The sequence below is a fragment of the Larus michahellis genome, chromosome 1 (genome assembly GCF_964199755.1).
Source record: "Larus michahellis chromosome 1, bLarMic1.1, whole genome shotgun sequence".
NCBI lineage: Eukaryota > Metazoa > Chordata > Aves > Charadriiformes > Laridae > Larus > Larus michahellis.
In genome coordinates, this window is record NC_133896.1 from 208,335,133 (window position 1) to 208,355,360 (window position 20,228).

At 37.6% G+C, this 20,228-nt stretch overlaps 1 protein-coding gene across 4 annotated transcripts in view; it reads right to left on the reverse strand.

Annotated features, from left to right (window-relative positions):
- The window catches only part of CNTN5 (contactin 5), a 661,723-nt gene that overhangs the window by 141,716 nt on the left and 499,779 nt on the right, over window positions 1-20,228 (reverse strand). For all 4 annotated transcript variants that reach the window (XM_074570954.1, XM_074570976.1, XM_074570986.1 and 1 more), the window contains one exon: window positions 16,699-16,801. In XM_074570954.1, coding sequence (XP_074427055.1) covers window positions 16,699-16,801 — 103 coding nt within the window. The remainder of the gene's footprint in view (window positions 1-16,698; window positions 16,802-20,228) is intronic.

A 20,228-nucleotide genomic window follows, 5' to 3' on the forward strand; every position in this document is an offset into this window, starting at 1 on the left:
AAGTAAATCACTTGAAATACTCTCTCTAGATCTTCTTTAGCCCTCTGTGCTTTACTCCTGAACACTTTCACTCAATAGGTAAAAGAAAATAACAACTTCAAAGCCTGGATAAATTAAACGAATTCCAACACTTCCCAATTTTCCTGCAATGAAACTGCAGTTCAGGAGATCAGTAAGTGATACATTCATCCAAGTGGGGGGTTTCAGTACCACTGTGTCTTGCATAGATATGTTGACCAAAGTTTTGGAGGCCTTTTCTGTTGAAATATTCTTTAAGTTGCAAAAGTGAATGTGTAAGAAATATGTATTAATGGCATTACTGCTTCTGACTCACAGCATCACATGCTTGCTTGCTGGAGTAGAAGAGCTTTTCACTGTAGCTTGCTATTCCGCACAGGTCTATGTGGAAAATGTGCTATTTACATTCATTCTGGGGGAAGAAATGGATTAGAAAGTGTTTGCACTTATTCCATTTTCTTTTGTGGCCAAACACTCATCAGTCTTTGTGCACCCATTGGGCTTTTTGGTACAGACATACATTTGCCTAAATATGGCAATGGATACTTAAGGGGGAAGAAAAGGAAAAAAAAAAGAAAAAAAAAAGACCTCTAGTTATAAAATGTTTGTGGGCTGAAAACTAGACTGCTTCAGGTTTTCCAAAAGAAGCTTGGAGGATATCAAAAAAGAAAATGTAACTGTTACATGCTGATACATTTTCAAAAAATATATTGTATTTATTTGAATCGCTTTCAAGTCTAAGCTTAGATATAAACATGGTTGGATCTCGTGGCAGTTTAGATGGGGAAAAGTACTTCATAGCATAGATTCAAATTCAAAGCTTCTATTAATTTCTGCCATCATTGCTAACTTCTACATGCTGTAAATATTTGAAGTTGCACTAAAAAAACACACCTTTCCCTCAGTATTTGAGTGTCCTATTTGAGACACAACAAATACAGACATTGCAATCACCCATGAGTAAATCTCTGTCTATTCTTCAACCAGTTAAAATCAGGCTGTTACTGCAGCTGTCCTCAAACTTCCAGACAAGATGCTCCAAATTCTAGTACTTCATTTAGATTCAGAAAATTCCCAGACTTGTATTTGGAGGTCAGAAGGTTTCTCTAATCTTATCTGCTGAATGTCACAAATCACTGAATTTCATTACCTTCACAACGCCAGCATATAGCCCTATATGGAATGGTATCCGCTATTTATTTCAATATATCATCAAGAGACAATCATTGTTGCTCTTATCACTTTGCTGAACTGATTACTTAACCTGACGAACGATACTTTATTTTGAGTGTGGATTCTTCTCTGAGACATAGTCTCTATAATACGTCTCTGTTGTTGCAAAATGGTCCTTTATCACTGTCCCCCATGGAAGAAATACGTGTATGGAAATCTGATCACCTTTTTTTCCTTAGTAAACAAAAGAGACTCATCTCTTTCGTCAGCACTCCAATTATGTATATCTTTTTCTTTTTATAGATGGTTGTGAATCATATGATGGGTGTGGACCATGTGAGCTCTGTTTTTTTTTCCCTCCTGTATCATGATGGAAGCTTTATAACTTGCTCATCGCCTTCTTGATGACTGATTTCAAATTTTGGTGTCCTGTAGGTTTGGTTTGAGGACTCTTCTGTGCAGCTTGTATGGGCCTAATTTAAATGGTTTGCTTCCTATTAAAAGTTATTTTACGTACTGTTCAATTAGAAAATAAAAAAACCTTCCCATTCTTATCTGACACAAGCCCTTCAACTTGTTAAATTCTAAATACAAAGAGTAAATAGGATATTTATATTCCTTATTGAGTGACTTTCTGGAGATTTTGTAACTTTCTGGTTTTGGGTTCAGCTTTAAGTGTAAGATCCTTATATGCTTGTCCTCTTTCTTTATGGAATATAATATTGTCACTATTGCTGGCTGCAAAACAGCCACCATGGCCAGGCAAGTGTTTCATTAATTATTATTGATCACAACCCAGGTGCACAGTAGGAATACTTATGCTGTTACAATGCAATACTACTCAGCAACTGCTGTTTTACGAATGAGATACGTGTGCAGGTACATTTTATTTGGCACCATAAGGGTTCCATTCTTGTTGCCCATTATTTCTTATTTGCCCTTCAGCCCTACTTCCAGTAAAATCAATGACAAAATGCTTTTGCTCTATTGTCATGGAAGAAAACTTGTTCTGCTGAATAGAACTGATAGATAACTGGATTTTTTTCATAGTGTTTATTTCTGAGAAACAATGAAGACATTATAAACGGGAAAGCTGTCCCATTTAGCTGCTATGAGATTATTCTGAAATTCAGGTATTTAGAAAATGTCCTTTAAATTGTGTTTAACTTTTTTTTTTTGAAATTTGCTTTCATGTATGCTACAGAAAGTAAAAGTGTATAGTATGGCAAATACAGAGGAAACTTGTTCTCTGAATCATTAGGAAACATTTTAAAAAGTTCAATTTTTTCTTCATCAGTGTGAGGTAGTAAATGGAGTTTATCAAGGAGATAAAATTACTTTATCTGTGTAGATTTAATGATTTCAAAGGAAAGCACTCCCAAACCGCAAATCACTATTCACAGACAACTTGTAGTTCTGTTTAATGAAGCTTCTTATTTTCCTTATTTTCCTTGCATAACTTACAAGTGAGGTATGAATTTTACATCTGAAATAAAAATATATCTCTACCTATGTCTCCTCTGTGACTTGCGTGAGAATGAAATGAAAGAAAGAAATACATTTGAGTAAGGATGTGAAAGAATAGAATTGTGTGACTGTTCTAGAAAACTCATAAAATCCACCATAAAAGCTAAGTAACATATGCACATGATGTTCGTCTTTTCAAATGATCCACAGCTTTTTAAAAAATAGAGCAACAGCAGAACTATCTCTAGCATTAATATGAGTTTAATGTAATATGCATAATTGTTAAATCTTATAATCGTTACAATAAATTTTTATTGTGGTCTCAGCAGACATTTATAGGAATATGGTTTCCTTGTTTATCATAACCCTGTTCGCATTCAACTCCTATGAGTACCTTCACTCAAGTTTAAATTGAGTTCAAAGATAAGATTTCTCCTCATTTTTGTAAAAAATCTGTTGAATACTACTGGTAAATCCTAGCACCACCAAGAAAAAAATCCTATTTGATTTCAAAAACACCATCATTAAATCTCTCATTCATCTGAGCTGAAATAAAAGTTCTAAGAGGTCATTGGTGACTGTGATAGACATAACTGTGGGTTTGTCCACTTTGAATTTGAAGAAAATATGCGTTATATTTTTACATTACATCTAGAAGAGATTATAAGAGTCATTATTCAGCAGTATATTATTTGGGACAAGTGCTGTTGAATTTGTTGGGAATTCTTCACAAGTTTCATTGGAAGCAGGAAGTTTACAGAATGTGGGAAAAGGGACTGGCCATTTGGGAGAAGTATAGAAACGTCAGAGTATGCAGGGATGCAACGAGGAAAACTAAGGCCCACTTGGAATTAAACCTGGCAAGGGATGCCAAGGGCAATAAGAAAGGCTTCTTCAAGTACATCAGAAGTTAAAGAAAGACTAGGGAAAATGTGGGCCCCACTGCTGAATGAGGTAGGTACCCTGATGGTGGGGGATGCAGACAAGGTGGAGTTACTGAATGCCTTCTTTGCATCAGTCTTTACTGCTAAAGCCAGCCCTCAGGAATCCCAGACCCTGGAGGTAAGAGAGAGAGCTTGGAGTAAGGAATACTCTCCATGACCAAGGAGGATTGGGTTAGAGATCATTTAGGCAAACTTGACACCCACAAATCCATGGGCCCAGACAGGATGCACCCATAAGTACTGAAGGAGCTGGCAGATGTTATTGCAAAGCTGCTCTCCATCATCTTTGAAAGGTCATGGAGAACAGGAGAGGTACCTGAGGACTGGAGGAAAGCTACTGTCACACCAGTCTTCAAAAAGAGCAAGAAGGACCCAGGAAACTACAGGCCAGTCAGCCTCACCTCCATCCCTGGTAAGGTGGTGGAACAGCTCATCCTGAATGTCATCTCTAAGCATGTAAAGGAAGAGAACATTATTGGGAGTGGTCAACATGGATTCACCAAGGGGAAATCATGCTTCACCAATTGGATAGCCTTCTATGTCTGGTGCATGAGGGGAGAGCAGTGGACATTGTCTACCTCGACTTCAGCAAGGCTTTTCACATAGTGTCCTATAACATCCTCATAGGTAAGCTTAGGAAGTGTGGGTTAGATGAGTGGACAGTGAGGTGGATTGAGAACTGGCTGAATGGAAGAGCTCAAAGTGTTGTGATCAGGGGCACAGAGTCCAGTTGGAGACCTGTAACTAGCAGTGTTCCCCAGGGGTCAGTCTTGTTCAACATATTCATCAACAACCTGGGTGAGTAGACAGAGTGTAACCTCATCAAGTTTTCTGATGACACAAAACTGGGAGGAGTGGTTGACACACGAGAAGGCTGTGCTGCCATTCAGAGAGATCTGGATAGGGTAGAGTGTTGGGCAGAGAGGAACCTAATGAAGTTCAACAAGTGCAAGTGTAGGATCCTGCGCCTAGAGAGGAATAACCCCATGCACAGGTACAGGTTAGGGGTTGACCTGCTGAAAAGCAGCTCTGCGGAGAGGGATCTGGGAGTCCTGGTGGGCAACAAGTTGGCCATGAGGCAGCAATGTGCCCTTGTGGCCAAAACGGCCAGTGGTTTCTTGGGGTGCATCAAAAAGAGCGTGGCCCACAGGCCGAGGGAGGTCATCCTCCCCCTCTACTCTGCCCTGGCGAGGGCGCATCTGGAGTACTGTGTCCAGTTCTGGGCTCCCTGGTTCAAGAAGGACAGGGAACTGCTGGACAGAGTCCAGTGAAGGGCTACAAAGATTATGAAAGGACTGGAGCACCTCTCTTATGAGGAAAGGCTGAGACACCTGAGTCTGTATAGCCTGAAGAAGAAAAGACTGGGAGGGGATCTCATCAATGCTTATTAATAGCTAAAGGGTGGGTGTCAAGAGGAAGGGACCAGACTCTTCTCAGTTGTGCCCAGTGACAGGACAAGGGCAATGGGCGCAAACTGGAGCACAGGAAATTCCATCTTAACATGAGGAAAAACTTCTTTACTTTGAGGGTGGCAGAGCACTGGAACAGGCTGCCCAGAGAGGTGGTGGAGTGTCCGTCTCTGGAGATATTCAAAACCTGCCTGGATGTGTTCCTGTCCAACCTGCTCTGGGTGTTCCAGCTTTGGCAGGGGGGTTGGACTAGATGATCTCCGAAGGTCCCTTCCAACCCCTGTCATTCTGTGATTCTGGGAAATAAAAATCTTTTGAAAAAAATATTGGAAGCAATTTTATGCGTTTTTTTTTCTTTGGCAATTTAATCTGAAAAAGAATTTAATTGGATTTATAAAGCATATGTTTATTTCAGAAAAGGGATGATGTGGAAATGAAAGTTATGTCTGAATTTTAAAATACCTTTTCCATGGATCTGAGCTCCTAGTTTTTCAGCAATATCTTAAATAAGAATGCATCGGTTACTTTTTCTGTTTTTGGTTTGTGCAAATTGATGTGCTCTTTTGAAATATTTTACCTTCTACTGTAGTTTCAGTTCCTCTCCACACTATTTCTCTTTAGCATGCATCACTGTTGTGAGCTGTGCCTTCAAACCCACCGGTTCACATCATAATATATCTCGAAAACCTCTGCCCGTGCATTTGAGACCAGAAAAAAACCTTTCTCCTTATGCCCTCCAGCCTTGCAACTGTGCTAAATATCTTCTAATTATTACAGGATAATTATGTAGGATTAAAATGCTGAGGAGTATTATGAAATTCTTTCCATCAGATACTTTCCAGAAATGCCCATCAACCACTACCGTGATTCTACCTTTAGAACATCCCATATAAATCTGTTCTGATCACATGCAAAGATTTAGGAGACAAGATAATAAATTTTCCTTTCATTTGATTATTAAAAGATAGTACTCGTGAAATATAGCAGCTGTGAGTAATGGTGACTTAAGAATAGAAATAGAATAGAAGAAAATGATGATAAGTTTGAAGCCTATATGCAGGAACAAGTCCAGGTCTGCAAGTCACATCAACACACATCTATGACCGTACTAAAAAGGTCTGATGCATGTATCAGTGTCATATACTAATGTGGATGTGCTTTCCCACCACTGCTGGCTTGTTCTTTATGGCACGGAGCAAGGACAGTGTGCTTGCTTGGCTGCATGTCTGGCTTCATGTCATTTTCTTCACACTTTAAGTCCTAAAATGTTAGGGCATCTCTAACATCAAAAAAAGTGCTACAGATAATGATTCATTGTCTATAATGATTCATTTTTCATAGTGAATTATACTCCAGAGGCTTTGCTCCACTGATTGATCAGAGCTTAAACTATTAGCTCAAACTTGAACCTTAACTGATAGCTGAAGTTAGAGAACGCAACTGGCACTTGTGGTAATTTAAAAGATTTTTCCAAATTCTCCAATTCAAGTTAATCATGAACACAAGAGTCATCTGATTCACAAGAAAAAAAAAAGATCCACAATAAGCAAGATATTGGTTTCACAAGTAGTGAGTAAAGTGGCAAAACCATTCCATAACATTTTTTTTCTCCATTTGAAAGTTAGATAGTGGTATTTACTCTTAATGAAATCACAACAGCACAGCTAGGTGGTGAAAAATTTAACAGAAAAGAGCTGAACACCTGTGGATTCAGTGTTGGCCACATTGCATAATTCCCTATTATTTTTTTGTCATTATAGCATAGCAAATGCTATACTGTGGGATAGAGAAGGTGTTGAGCTACTACAACTGTTAAATAAGGACAGAAGTAAGCCCTGTTTTTTCCTCAGCCATCCAGTGACCCTTTTTTGTGCATCTCTGTATCACGCTCTACCTCAGCTTGCTGGCTGGGGGCACGCTGGAGGAAGTGGACATTGTTCTGAAAAGTATTAAGACATAACAACAGGTAAATTGTCACCAGCCTGTGACTTGATCAAGGCTGTTGAGAAGAGAATCTGAAGCAGCTTGAAAAGCAAAAGACATACATGACATCTCCTTTGTTAGTATGGGGGATAGTACATGAAGGATCCACAATGCAGAAGATTTTCCTGAAGAGGTGACATGTTTTCAGTGGGTATGGGTATGGATTCTCAGGGCTGCAGTACTACGGTGCCACTATGTTTACTTGCCCTGTGTAAAGCCGTTTTATAACTGGACTTTCTCTCATGTAAGTTTTCTCTATTCCAAACTTTGTCCAGGCAGAATTTCTGTAGCTGGCACATTAATCTAGGATTTCTTAACTTTGCTGTACAGATATGGCCAATGTACGTGTACAGATCAACTCCAGAGGACTAGTTACGATGAGTCCAGGACTTCCAGAAAAAAGTCTACTGCCAGTCATGATGCAAATGAGCACCACATGTAAATCCAGTGTGACCGGGGTGTGCGAGATGGCTTTGAACCTGCTGATCAGCCACAGAGTTTGAAGACAGTGAGTGTGATGATTTTGGAAGTGCTGGATTCCAGGCTCTTGTACCACACAGTATTATATGCATTAATTTCTTTGTGGGAAGTCCTGAAGAGAAAAACCCCAATGGTAACTCTGGGAACCTACTATTGACAATTGCCAGAATTTGTTTCCTTCTGGTCCTCTCAACCTCTGACACAGAGATAAAGCCTACATATGTGCTTCTGGATAGTAAGTTTGGCATGCGAAAAAGGCTCCTACATCTTTAAACTTAAAGCAAAGCCGTGTAAATTACTGAACAGAGTTTTTAGCAGTATTTACAAGTTTTCTTTGATGGTTGTGAGAGAGAAAGGGAAGGGATTGGTAATATTGCTTCTTCGAGAATGACGTTCTACTGACGGGGACTTGCAGTTTGGTGGGTTTTTTTCCCACTTTCCCTATGCCATATGGTAAAAGCAATTAACTGTAAATTTTTAGATATAAGTATGAAGCATTTAGTCAGAGTGAGGCAGAATGAGGTCCGGGAGTGCTACTTGTAATTTACCAAAGAATCTTTATTACACTGCTATGAATGATCGAAATATTTGTAACAGCATTATAAAGTCTATGCAAGAACAAGTCCACTTAAAGGAAGGCAGAAATCAATCCAGCCTTAAAAATAGGAACAAAATCCAATCCTGGTCTAGCACCTTATGACATAAATTCTTATTCAGTATGAGCTAAAAATGAACTTTAGATTGATGAAAGTTTTAGAAAGATTTATTTGACGTAAACAATATGTGCTATCAAAGGAAAAAAAAATCCTGGATCTATTCCTGTCTCACAGAAACAAACTGAGCTTGAAGATGCCATGTTCATGTTTAAAAAGGTTCCTTCATCTCATCACAAGTTTATTTCCAGGGGAAAGGACATCCCTACTTATAACATTGACAAATGCTCTTCTACTGAGAGTGTTCATTTCACTCTTGGGTTTGTTTTGTTACTGGCAAACTTTAAGAGCAGCTTCCACAGCTTCTAGGTTTGGTATCTGATAAAATTAACAAAATCTTTTCCTTGAAGTGAGAATTGGTGTGAAGGGGCACGGAGGAACATGTTTTTTTGTCATATGGGACTTAGAAACATACATTTCTATACTATTTTTTGTCTCTATCCTGCAGTTTGATTTTGGACATATCTTTGTAATTTAATACCCTATGCCATGGTTTTCCTGTTTTAAAAAGAGAAAACAGTCATTTTATGCCTCTGTGACCTGTAGATAAGTACTGGTTTTGAGGGTGAAGGAAAATTACTACCTGTGAATTTGCTTAATAGTCAATGATGCCCAGATGCTAGCACTCCTCATTCTCCTAGTAATTCTCCTATATGTAGGAAAAATACTGAATATTTGAATCCTTACATCCAACAAGGAATTGGATGTATAGTATCTAGAATGATTTGCTCCATTTAACGCAGGCCAAGGATCTTGGCATGTCATTAAATTGTGAGTACCATAATACACGTAAAACATAAGTGAAAATTAGCTTTCTCTTTGCCTGAAATTTGTATATTAAACCTGGTAAGAATTCCTCAACCCTCCAACCTTCATTTATCGATGCAGTGATTCATCATGTACCTTCATACTTTGTTTTGACCAGCTGTTCCCATGCTGGGGATAGCAACATATGTGTTAGTGTCACAGGATTCAGTGGAAATGAGAGCTGTTAATATGCTCTGAAAGTCCTTAGTATAGAATCACGTTACCTGTAAAACCAAAGGTGTTTCTGTATGTCACCATACAGAGGTGGGAAGAGGCAAGAACTGGTTTATGTTCATGGAAAAGCACAAGGTGACTTAATAATTTCCAAAAGACAATACCTAGAAAGGAGCAGCTGCTGGGGCTGAATGGCCATCCCACTTCAGACAACACTTCTGAGCTACATCTCTTGACTGCCACCACACTGTAAAGATCTGCTGACATATCCCAAAGAAACGGCCAACAGAACTGTCATACTTGGCCGTAAAAACAGTGAAGCCTCTTTTATATGATGGATGTTAGTATCATTTTACACTCATGTTATATTCCGGTCTTTATACCCAATAATACTCAGCTGCTGCTTGCCACCTTGACCCTCACTCATCTCGATGCCCCTGGGATGTGGTGTAGTGCAGTTAACAGAGGTTAACTTTAAATTTGTTTTAAACTGTGATCAGTGCATTAGGTCTGCTACTCTTTAGCATAACACCAGGGTTGGAGTGAGAGGTGGATTCATGGATTTGTATTAAGGAGATTTATGTCAGAAAAGAATCTGATCTCAGAATAGAAATCCTCATGATATCTTTTTTGACACTGGATTAGTGGGGAGGGGTCAGGTTATGGGAAGGACTTGTTTGCTTCTCCTGACGATTTATAGCGGGAGATGCCTCCTGCCAAGTCTGAAGTCAGGAAGAATCTTGCCGTCTACAGCCAAAACACAAATACCAGTTCTGAAACATTCTGGACCAGTCTAAAATAGGTAATATTGGATTTGCTAAGATCAGCCAATAAAATGACAAAAGTCAGGGAGAAAGATATGGAAGACTTAGGGCATAGTTTTAACTGGTGGACTGAAAGGAAAAAACCATACTTTACAAATCTGAAGACCAGAGAGGGTTAAGTTTTGTCCTTTGCAGTTAAGAAACAGTATGGTGCAATGCTGGAAACTTCTGTTCTCCTGTGTTGAGGGACCATATGGATAACTGCATGTGTTAGAGAATTGTGCAACCTGGATCTGTGACTCATTGTGAGATTATTTGTCAATTTTGTGTTGCTGGCAAAAACCACATACAGCTGAAGTTCAGAGGAGGAAAAGAAAGGAACCAGATACTATAAAACCTTTGGCCAAAGATGCACTTCTTGAGTGCCTTTAACCTTCCTTCTTCTGTGAAATTACTCTCTTCCTCACTATATTGTTTGCTGAACACTGACCAGTCTTTACAGAAACATCCTTTTAACATGTGGACTTACATCTCCCAAAAGTTCTGCAATATCTAGAAAAGCCTTCTTTACAGCCATTATCCTATGTCATTGTCTTAATGAGCAACACCAGCAAAAATAATTTCTTCAGAGAGTTCATGCAATTCTCCACAGTTACAGCCAAATGCCCTTCACCGGATCATAAAGATTTTTTGTATCACCACCCTGATCTTTGCTTATGTATCATATTAACTTATCCAAACACCTTTTGCTTTTACTTCTGCATATTGAAAAATCTCCAGTAAGGTCTCTCTACATGTACATACTCTGCAATGAAAATATTGATCGTGACATAAAATAAATAATAGGAGTTTTAATAAAAATTTGAAGGAGGATTAGAAAAGTCTGTTAAAAGAAATCAGGTCAAGCAGAGAAAATAAAATCCTATATTCCATGGATTTAAAACTTTGAGATACTTATTAACCAGAATTGATTCAGAGTTCATTGTTTCAAGAGAACATTTTAGAACATTTCCTAGATTACAAGTCACTAAATTTCATGCATTTGTATGACTTAAATATATGTAACTTCACCTTCTTTTTATCTTATTTTATTTCATTTAGAAAGCAAGATTTAAAAATGGACTATCAGCTGAGTTTTTGCAAGCCATATTGAATGGGATGAAAGTTTATGACTGAGTTATAAATCTCTTCAAAACAAAGTTTACAATAGAAATATTAAAGCAATATTAAATATAACAGCATGAACAACACTTCTATCACAACAGCCTGATCATAATTCAGTAATAAAAGGAAGTCAATATCTCTATTTTATTCTTACCTTTAACTAAGAATAATTCACAATAAAAACCATGGTTTTGACATTACTAAAGTGAAGTAAGGTAGCATTTAGAAAGAATATTGATAAACTGTGTAGATGTTACTATCATATAGAAATAGCCCAAGCATAAAACAGTCTCTCAAAAATACAGAAAAGTAAGCTTATGGCTTGTAAGAAAAATTGTCTGTCAGCACTGTTCTCTATTGATTCTTTTGATCTTTATGTGTTGATCTATGTGGTTAAAAAATAACTATTATGAAAAAAAAAAAGGGATGTATAAAAGTATTTTTTTTTTTAGCAAAACAATCCTCTTGGCAGTCTACATAGCCCAGGGATCCCATTTTAAAGGCAAAGATTGAAAACTTTGGTAACCTACAGGTACAGCAATAGCCCCACATCCTCTAATTTGTTCTAATGAGAAATAAAATGTGATAACTCACTCAAAATTGTCTGTTGGCACTATCATAATACAAACTCTATATTTATTTTTTTTTCTGGACGGAGACAAAAAACCAATGAATTATGAAGTTTATATGGAGAATAATATAGAAGCTTTTGTATGTTGTGACGCATGACCAAAAATGCAGTGAGAAAAAGGCTGAAGTGTGACGGTCAAGTAGGGTGAGTGTATTATACAAAATTTTACATTAAAAAATCTGTGTGAAAGAGTGGCTGTAGAAGAATTATTTGAAACAGGAAAAAAAAGTAAATCTAGAGTTATATACCAGAAGAAAAAAAAAAGGAGAGAAAAGGAAAAAGAGTGATAATTTTCTGACATTTCCTTTTTCTTGCTTTACTTTGAGGGCAAGGATCTATGCTCATTGAGGAGGGTTGTAACCAACAGCTTTTCATGCGAGCTTGGATCATTGCTCGAACTATGAAAACTTATTCATTTTGAGGCTTTTAAAAGCCATATATTTCCATCTATGCCTGCTTTTAAGTCCCATGTTAAAATAATAGTGTTAAAATAATAGTATTAAAATAACTGATAAGATAACTATACTGCAGAGTCAGGAAGTGTTAAGGAACACTCAGATGGCCATCACTGGAAGTGCTTCACTAATTAATATGGCACATGATGGGGACAGAACTTAAAGTCCTTTTGCCTAACAGCACCATTAGTTTCATATCCTTTTAATGGGGAGAAAAATGAAGACATTACAATTCTTCCTTTTAAAAAAGTACATCAAAAAAGAAATGAAAGAATTAACCAGTTGCCTCCAGATGTTCTTGGAAAAAAAGTCAGTAATATTTGAGACAAAACGAAAATGGCAACCTGCTGTCACAGAAGGCAGTGCCTGACAGCAGGATAAGCCAGGAATGCTGTGATGTGTGCAGGCGTGTCAGCTGGGAAAACGATGGCTTCTTCACCAGAACGTACCCACAGAACTACGTCATGATCTGTCTTCCCAATTTACATAATAAACTTCAGTTCAGACATTGGAATGATGGACTTGGTAGAAAACCAGGATTATCTGGACTACAAACAACCACCTCATTACCAATAAGCTCATTTATTCGTTTTACCAAAAAATCACCTTGTCTTTTTAAATAACAGAAGAGACAAGCAGTGAAAATTGTGTTACTTAAAAACAAATATTAAAATACTGCTGGTTAGATTTAGATTTTTAATGTAGGTGTTTTGAATTCTTCCATTCAGTAAGTTTTAAAGGAAATTTTTTCCTTTTTAATTATCATTATTTTAACTATGTTTAATGTAAATCTTAATCAGGATTTAGCATTTATATAAATTTAAAAGATGGAGTTCTGTTCCTATGAAAATTTTAAAAAATAGAACATATTAATATTTTGTAAATGCCAGTGGGTATTTTTATTATTCTTTTTAAAAAAAGAAAAAGATCCTCTGTCTTGTTAGGAAACAAACAAAAATTTAAGTGTTCCTAATACAAATGACATAAATGGGTGGCAGAAACTGTATCTGTATGCTGTATATACAGATGTATATGAAACATAGACATAATCCAAACACAAGCTGTTGTGTGGATGTATCAGTGAATATGGCTATAAAATAACACTTCAACAAACGTGGGCCAGCATAAATATCCATCACAAATCACCATACATCACTAATTGCAAAATACACACTCTGATATATAATGCAGCAAATTTTGACTCCTCTGTCTGTCATCCCTCCCGTTATACCTCAGCAGTAAATCATGGATATATGCAGTGATTTCTTCGACAATGAATGATGCTCATTATAAGCAGTATTATCTAATAAACATAACATAATTTTGAGGTATTTTACTCATGTATTACTTGGAGTTATTTAGCAACAATGAAGTCTATTTATAAGTGACATCAGTAACATAATATTTTCACTTACAACTGCACTGGCTACATATTGCTTGGATCAGAATAAAATCCTTCTCAGAGAATTTCTGTCTGTCAGGCAATTAAGACATTTGATTTTAGTTTGGAGACAAAAGCTGCAGAGCTCCAATTTATTTAATTCCTACAGCCATAGTGACTGGCATTTCTAAATAAACACTATTAATAAATCATTGATCTGTAACTAAAGACTAGGCTCTTTCTGGAATATTTGCCAAATGCCTACTTCAGGAAATCTCACCAGAATGTCTGTCATTCTCACAGTTACAGAAGAGAGAGAAGAGCGAGTCTTTCAGACAGCTAAATTAAACTATGAGAAAAACAGGAGCACATTGGCTTTGAGACTGGAATAACTTCTGTGTTATTTACAATAAGAATTCAAATCTCAAAATGCTAAATAAAGAAGGAACAAATTAGTTGCTGATTCAGTTTGGTAACGAGGACCCGTGGCAGTGTAACAAGAAAAGATTCTTGCAAGCTATAGGGAATAAGAGATGAGGGCAAAAAATGAAAATGATGAAAATGAATAGGAAACGTGATCCGTTTCTACCTCACACCTCAGCCTCCAGGTTTCAAACGAGGCCTGAAATGTCATTCATGTAATTATTACCGCATCAGGTTGAAAGCAATTTCAACTCAGCTGATTTGATTGTGCATTAATGGCTGCAAAAAGAAGATAAGGAATGTGCATGGTAAAAATAGCTGCCCATTATAATAGCAGCAAATGGGGTCAACTTATTAGATAACCTTACATTCCTTGATGGTTCAGGTGTTTTTGTTTTTTTTCCTTTATTAAAGGTTAATGCCAAGTACAAATGTGGAAATAAGCTAATTGAAGCCGTTCCTGTCAACCCTCGCCTTCCTTATGTGGTTGTTTGAATAGAGACTGACACTGTTTGAGAGGGTTTACTAAATCCCAAGGTGCTGATGATGGAAGGTATCAGTAGCCGCGTTTCTTGCCTGTCAGTGATGGTTGTGAAGGACAACATGTGGCATACCTCCACTGGAAAGTGACAGTTGACTTGTAATCTGTCAGGAACTGCAATTTAATTCCAGCAAAATGAGGACAACAGAAACTAACGTGTTGGTTACTGCTTCAGCCATAGCCAAGAGTAAAAGGGCCCCATTGCCAACTACTGACCTGGCAGAAGATTGGTTAGTGTTGATGACAGGAGAGAGACTGGAGCCACCACCCTCTACAGAACAGCTCTTTTCCTCATACATTTCAGCATTTCTGAGAATCTCTCCATTTATTGCTTTTCTGTCCTCTCTCATGTAGCTCTTTCCTTATCTTTATTTTATAAAACATAAGAACTTGTCTTTTACCCTATAGAAGTCCTCCCCTCATATTTGCTTTCTAAACTACTGCCTACATTTAAGTGGGGAATGAATTTACAAAAGCCGCTCTTGCTGTCCAATGTCACATTAGCCAGTCTCACAGCCCTGTGCATGGGCTATGGTCGCCCACATTTCATTTGGACTGGTTTGGTTGTGTCCTGCCTCTCCTTCAACTTCACTGGGCCTAAATAGATACAATTAAAATACTTTGTCAGAATTCCTCTGTAATTATTTGTGAATACTTTCTGTTGATCTGCTCAATAAGAGTATGTGGATATTGGTCAACCAGGAAAAACAGACAAGAAGGGAAACAAATTTAAGACATTTCTTATCCAGCCAGTAAATAGGAACTGTTAAGAGAAAAATCTGAACAAAAAAATCCAGTGACCAGTGACACACGAAGGCCAAAATGACTATAAAAACATTTAAAAAGGCCTCTCAGGTAGTGGAGACAGGCTTTGAAAGGTTGTTCTGGAAAACCAGACCTGCCGAGCAAGCTGGAGTGGTGATCCTCAGGAAAATAAATTATTGCTTTAAAACTCCTTTCCTCTTATGCTTTGCACCTACTTAGGTAAATGTGTAAGAAGAATTGGTGTGGAGGATACGGTACCCCTCAACCTAACTGATTTCTGAAGTTCCTCCACAGGAGTTACAAATATTTTCAGTTTCTTAATCAAAGCCAGGCTGCAAGGAACCTGTATGTGCTGTGAACTAAAAAACCAAGCAGGATATATGATATTGAGCAGCATGACTTCGGTGGGTTGAAAAAGACCAAAAAGAACACTACTATCAAAAGGAACTGAAAGGAATTCAATACAGTGAGATTTCTTTCAACACCCCCACCCCCACCCCCCCCGACAAAGAATTTGATGGGGTATTTTCGAAAAAAACTGACCCTTTGTATTTGTTTATTAGTCTCTAGTGAAACATCACTGATGGAACACCAGTTTTTAGCTACATACATGTACAGAAGAAAGAATAATTTCTTTGAATCCCTAGAATTGCTTCTTAGTTCTGTCAGACTGTATACTACCCTTGACACCCTTATTCTTGGCAACAATAATAATAGTAACTGCCACAAAAAAATTGAACTGTTATCAATTTCATCCTGTGTTCTATGATCTGAATAGTGTATAGAAGTAATTTCATTTCTTGTTTAATTTGTATGAAATAGCGAAGACGTATTTCTAAAATCTTTCTCTCCCTAAACTAATTTATCAATAAACATATGAAAAAAACTCTTGCTGTGGATAATAATACAGACTAAACACCCGTTCTCTAGCACTTCGGTTACACTAATTATTAGGTCAGGTAGAAACTAGACCCCTGGCACTGCCACAAAGTGTGTTAGGACATGTTTAAAACATTGTGCTCTTAGCTTCATCTTTAAACTAACATCTGGGGAAAAAAACCTGCTTATCGTGTTTATTCTCCAACTATGATGTTCTGGCAGAATAAAATCTAATTTACTGATTTATCATCACAGTGAGTAAATGTGTGTCTGGTAATAAACTTTCCTTTTTCTGTTTACAAGAATGTTACTTTTCTTCTTGACAAAGAGTCTTTTATCTTGAATGAATTACTGTCCACAGAAATGGCTGGGCAATTCATAATTGGCTACTTAGTCAATTGGTTACTTTGAGCATGCAGTAAGAACTGCCTGTGAAAACAAAATCCCGTAAAATAACGAAATAACAAATTAGGTACGTCACATCTTAATAAACAATGATGTCTAATTATGAAAGAATCTGTACTTACTTGCCAAGTGCAAAACACTCCATCTTAACAGTAGTTCCTCTTGCAGCTGTAACTGTGTAAGGAAAATGGACTTCAATTTTTGGTTCGTATTCCCCCATCACACCTGGAAAATAAGGAATGTTTAAAATATGAAATATCATCAGTTTTCCATTTGTTGAGATTATCACAGAAAAGCTCTGCGTCTCGTTTTTCGAACCTGCCCAGGAGTAAAGCTAGTAATTGGTGGAGATAACTTTGATCTGATGTGCTTTGCTCAGGTCCACTGCATATTCTAAAATGCTCTTCAGGATTAACAGCAGTACAACAGTGAGCTTAAGAAAAACTGCCTATTTTCTCAAACATGGGTTAATATTTACATTTTGAAAGATTAAAGCAGGCAATCAATTATAGAAGGGCGAGAATTTTCATACACCAAAGCTTTCTTTACCAGTGCAATGACAATTATGACAAATAAATCAACATATCATGCTGTATTCGACCTCAAGTAGTGTGTTCAGTTTTGGGCCCCTCACTACAACAAACACATTAAGGTGCTGGATTGTGTCCAGAGAAGGGCAAGGAAGCTGGTGAGGGGTCTGGAGAACAAGTCTTATGAGGAGGGTCTGAGGGAGCTGGGGTTGTTGTTCAGCCTGGAGAAAAGGAGGCTGAGGGGAGACCTTATCGCTCTCTACAGCTACTTGAAAGGAGGGTGTAGAGAGCTGGGGGTTACTCTTCTCCCAGGTAACAGGTGATAGGACAAGAGGAAACAGCCTCAAGTTGTGCCAGGGGAGGTTTAGATTGGATATTCGGAAAAATTTTTACACTGAAAGTGTTGGCGAGCATTGGAACACCATCCCTCAGGGTATTTAAAAGACGTGTAGGTGTGGTGCTGAGGGACATGGTTTAGTGGTAACTCGACAGTGCCAGATTAATGGTTGGACTTGAAGGTCTTAAAGGTCTCTTTCAACCAAAACGCTTCTGTGATTCTATGATTCTAAGCTTAGCAAGAAAAACTCAAATTATGCAAGAGCATTTGTGTATGCAGATACAAACACAGATATGGAGACACGTCGGTTATTTCATTTCCAGTGGCCCTTTTAATTTGTGAGACAATTAATTTTATCAGGGTAATGTGCTTAGTACTGCAAGATACAACTAGAAAAACATTCAGGAATGTGAAAAATATAAACATTGAAATCAATAGAGTTTTCTGGAATTTTCTGTGGAGTGACTGACAGCTTTGGAGAATGACAAGAGTTTAGGAAATTAGAAACAAGCAGGGAAGGGAGACAGGTTTTATAAGGTGAGGTGAGAGGTTTGTATTTGATGTGACTTAGAGGAAATGTCATAGTTGGCATCGCAGGAGAAGAATGTGACTATAAAGCTGTGTTCAGTTAGACAGAAGATGGGCTGCTGGGGTAAGCGATACTCAAACTAAAAGCTATATTAAACAAAGTAAGACTTGTTCAGATTTTTAGGTGATGGAAACTGAATAAAATCTGACTTGTGGACACAGTATCAACAAGACAAGTCTAGTCTAAATCTATAAAAATCAGTCAAGAGTCTCCAAAGAATTCTAGAGCAAACAAATAGGAAGAAGAGAGGAAAAGAAAGGAGAGAAAATAAATATTTTATGCAAGAAAGAGAAAAGAAAAGAGCATAAGGAGGAACATGGAAGTAGAGAAATATGAGATTTGCAGCTGAGAGAAGACCAGCTGGCAGAGATAGACAGAAAAACAACTCACAATCTATTAGAGCAAAAAAAAGTATAAAAGGATGAAATGGTAAAACATATACTTCTAGCCCGTGAAATGTTTCTCGTGGGACTCAGGAGTTTCCAGTGGGGCTGTGCTCTCTTCCTGCTGTTGCCCCACAGGCTCCTGTGCATTTGTTTTGGGATGAAGTCTAAGCATATATGCATTTAAACATGTCTTTAGGGGCTTAAGTTTAGTTAGAAAATCTAAATGCATCTGATATGTGAATCAAATAACAGAAGTAGAAAGCACAAAATGGTTTTAATTCAAAGAATGTAATTCCATAAATAATCCATAAATAAGTAGCAGTAGATTTCTTTTTAAAAAAACATAATCATGCAAGTACTACATGTACTAGCAATAGTGATCCATTTTTCATCAAAAACATGACTAAATAAATGTTTTGACGTTGTTTTCTGAACTTGTGCAGAAATACTGCCCCTTATATGAAAAGGCAAATTCTCAACCAGTTCTGTCATTAATGCCTAAAAGGTTGGGTTTTGTTGTGGAAAAAGGTAAATTAATATTTGTGTCCTGGGTATTAAAATAAAGTCAGAGCATCAACCAAATTGTAGTCAACTAAAATTTTCCCTAGCCTAGACTGAAATAATTCCTAGCCTAATCTGTAATAAAAATATATTCCCACTGGTTTGCAGCGTAAATAAATTTCATAATTTAATTACATTCCTTGTGACTTCTTTTACTGTTTTCTGGCACTTTTTTTGTGATTATGAATACCAGTTTCTGATTCATCTTAGTTGAGTCATTCATGATTTTGTAAGATATCTGTCATATCGCTTTTAGCTATGTCCTTCAGAGACTGAAAAATCTCAGACTATTAATCCTTCCTTACGGTGAATCTTTAATAAACTTGTGATCATTCCTAGTGCCCATGTTACACCATTTCAAATTCCATTTGAACGTTTTGATATGGGAAGACGAGAACAGCACAGCAATACTGGAGCTGTAGATCTTTCTACCGCATTTTTTTTTGGCTTGAGTTTCTTTTGTATTTTTCTTTTGGTTTATTCCTTATTGCTTTCCTCACGATGTAATGCTATTTGACTTTTTTCACTTGAGTTGGTGTTCATCCACAGTGGCACCCTAATCTGGGTGGAAGTACTGGAAGGGGCTATATGGTCTTCCCAGAGCCTTCTCTTCTCCAGGCTGAACAACCCCAACTCTCTCAGCCTGTCTTCAGAGAAGAGGTGCTCCAGCCCCCTGATCATCTTCATGGCCCTCCTCTGGACCTGCTCCAACAGGTCCATGTGCTTCTTATGTTGGGGACCCCAGAGGTGGACACAGTATTCCAGGTGGGGTCTCACCAGAGCAGAGCAGAGGAGCAGAATCATCTGCCTCAACCTGCTGGCCATGCTTCTTTTGATGCAGCCCAGGATGCGGTTGGCTTTCAGGGCTGCGAGCACATATTGCCAGCTCATGTTCAGCTTCTCATCAATGAATGACTTCCCTCTTTAAAAGCTCTGTTCATGGAATATGACTGCATGGTAAGATTACTGTATGGTAATGTGATAAATAAAGTTCTACTGATTGTACTTTTCTATGTATTTTCTATCAGATCTCTTGACACAGAAGTCAGACTTACTGGTCTGTAGTGCCTCAGGTATTCCTAGGAGTCCATTTTTTAAAAAAGCAGCTTTTCTACCAACACTAGTTCTAGCCCTGAGGCCTGCCGAAGGAAAACAGTACATCCTGCTTCCTCCTGCATATGAGTTTGGCTTTAGGAATTTGTTAGTATTATTATGTCAGTATTTCTTCTAAAATGTCTTATATTGAAAC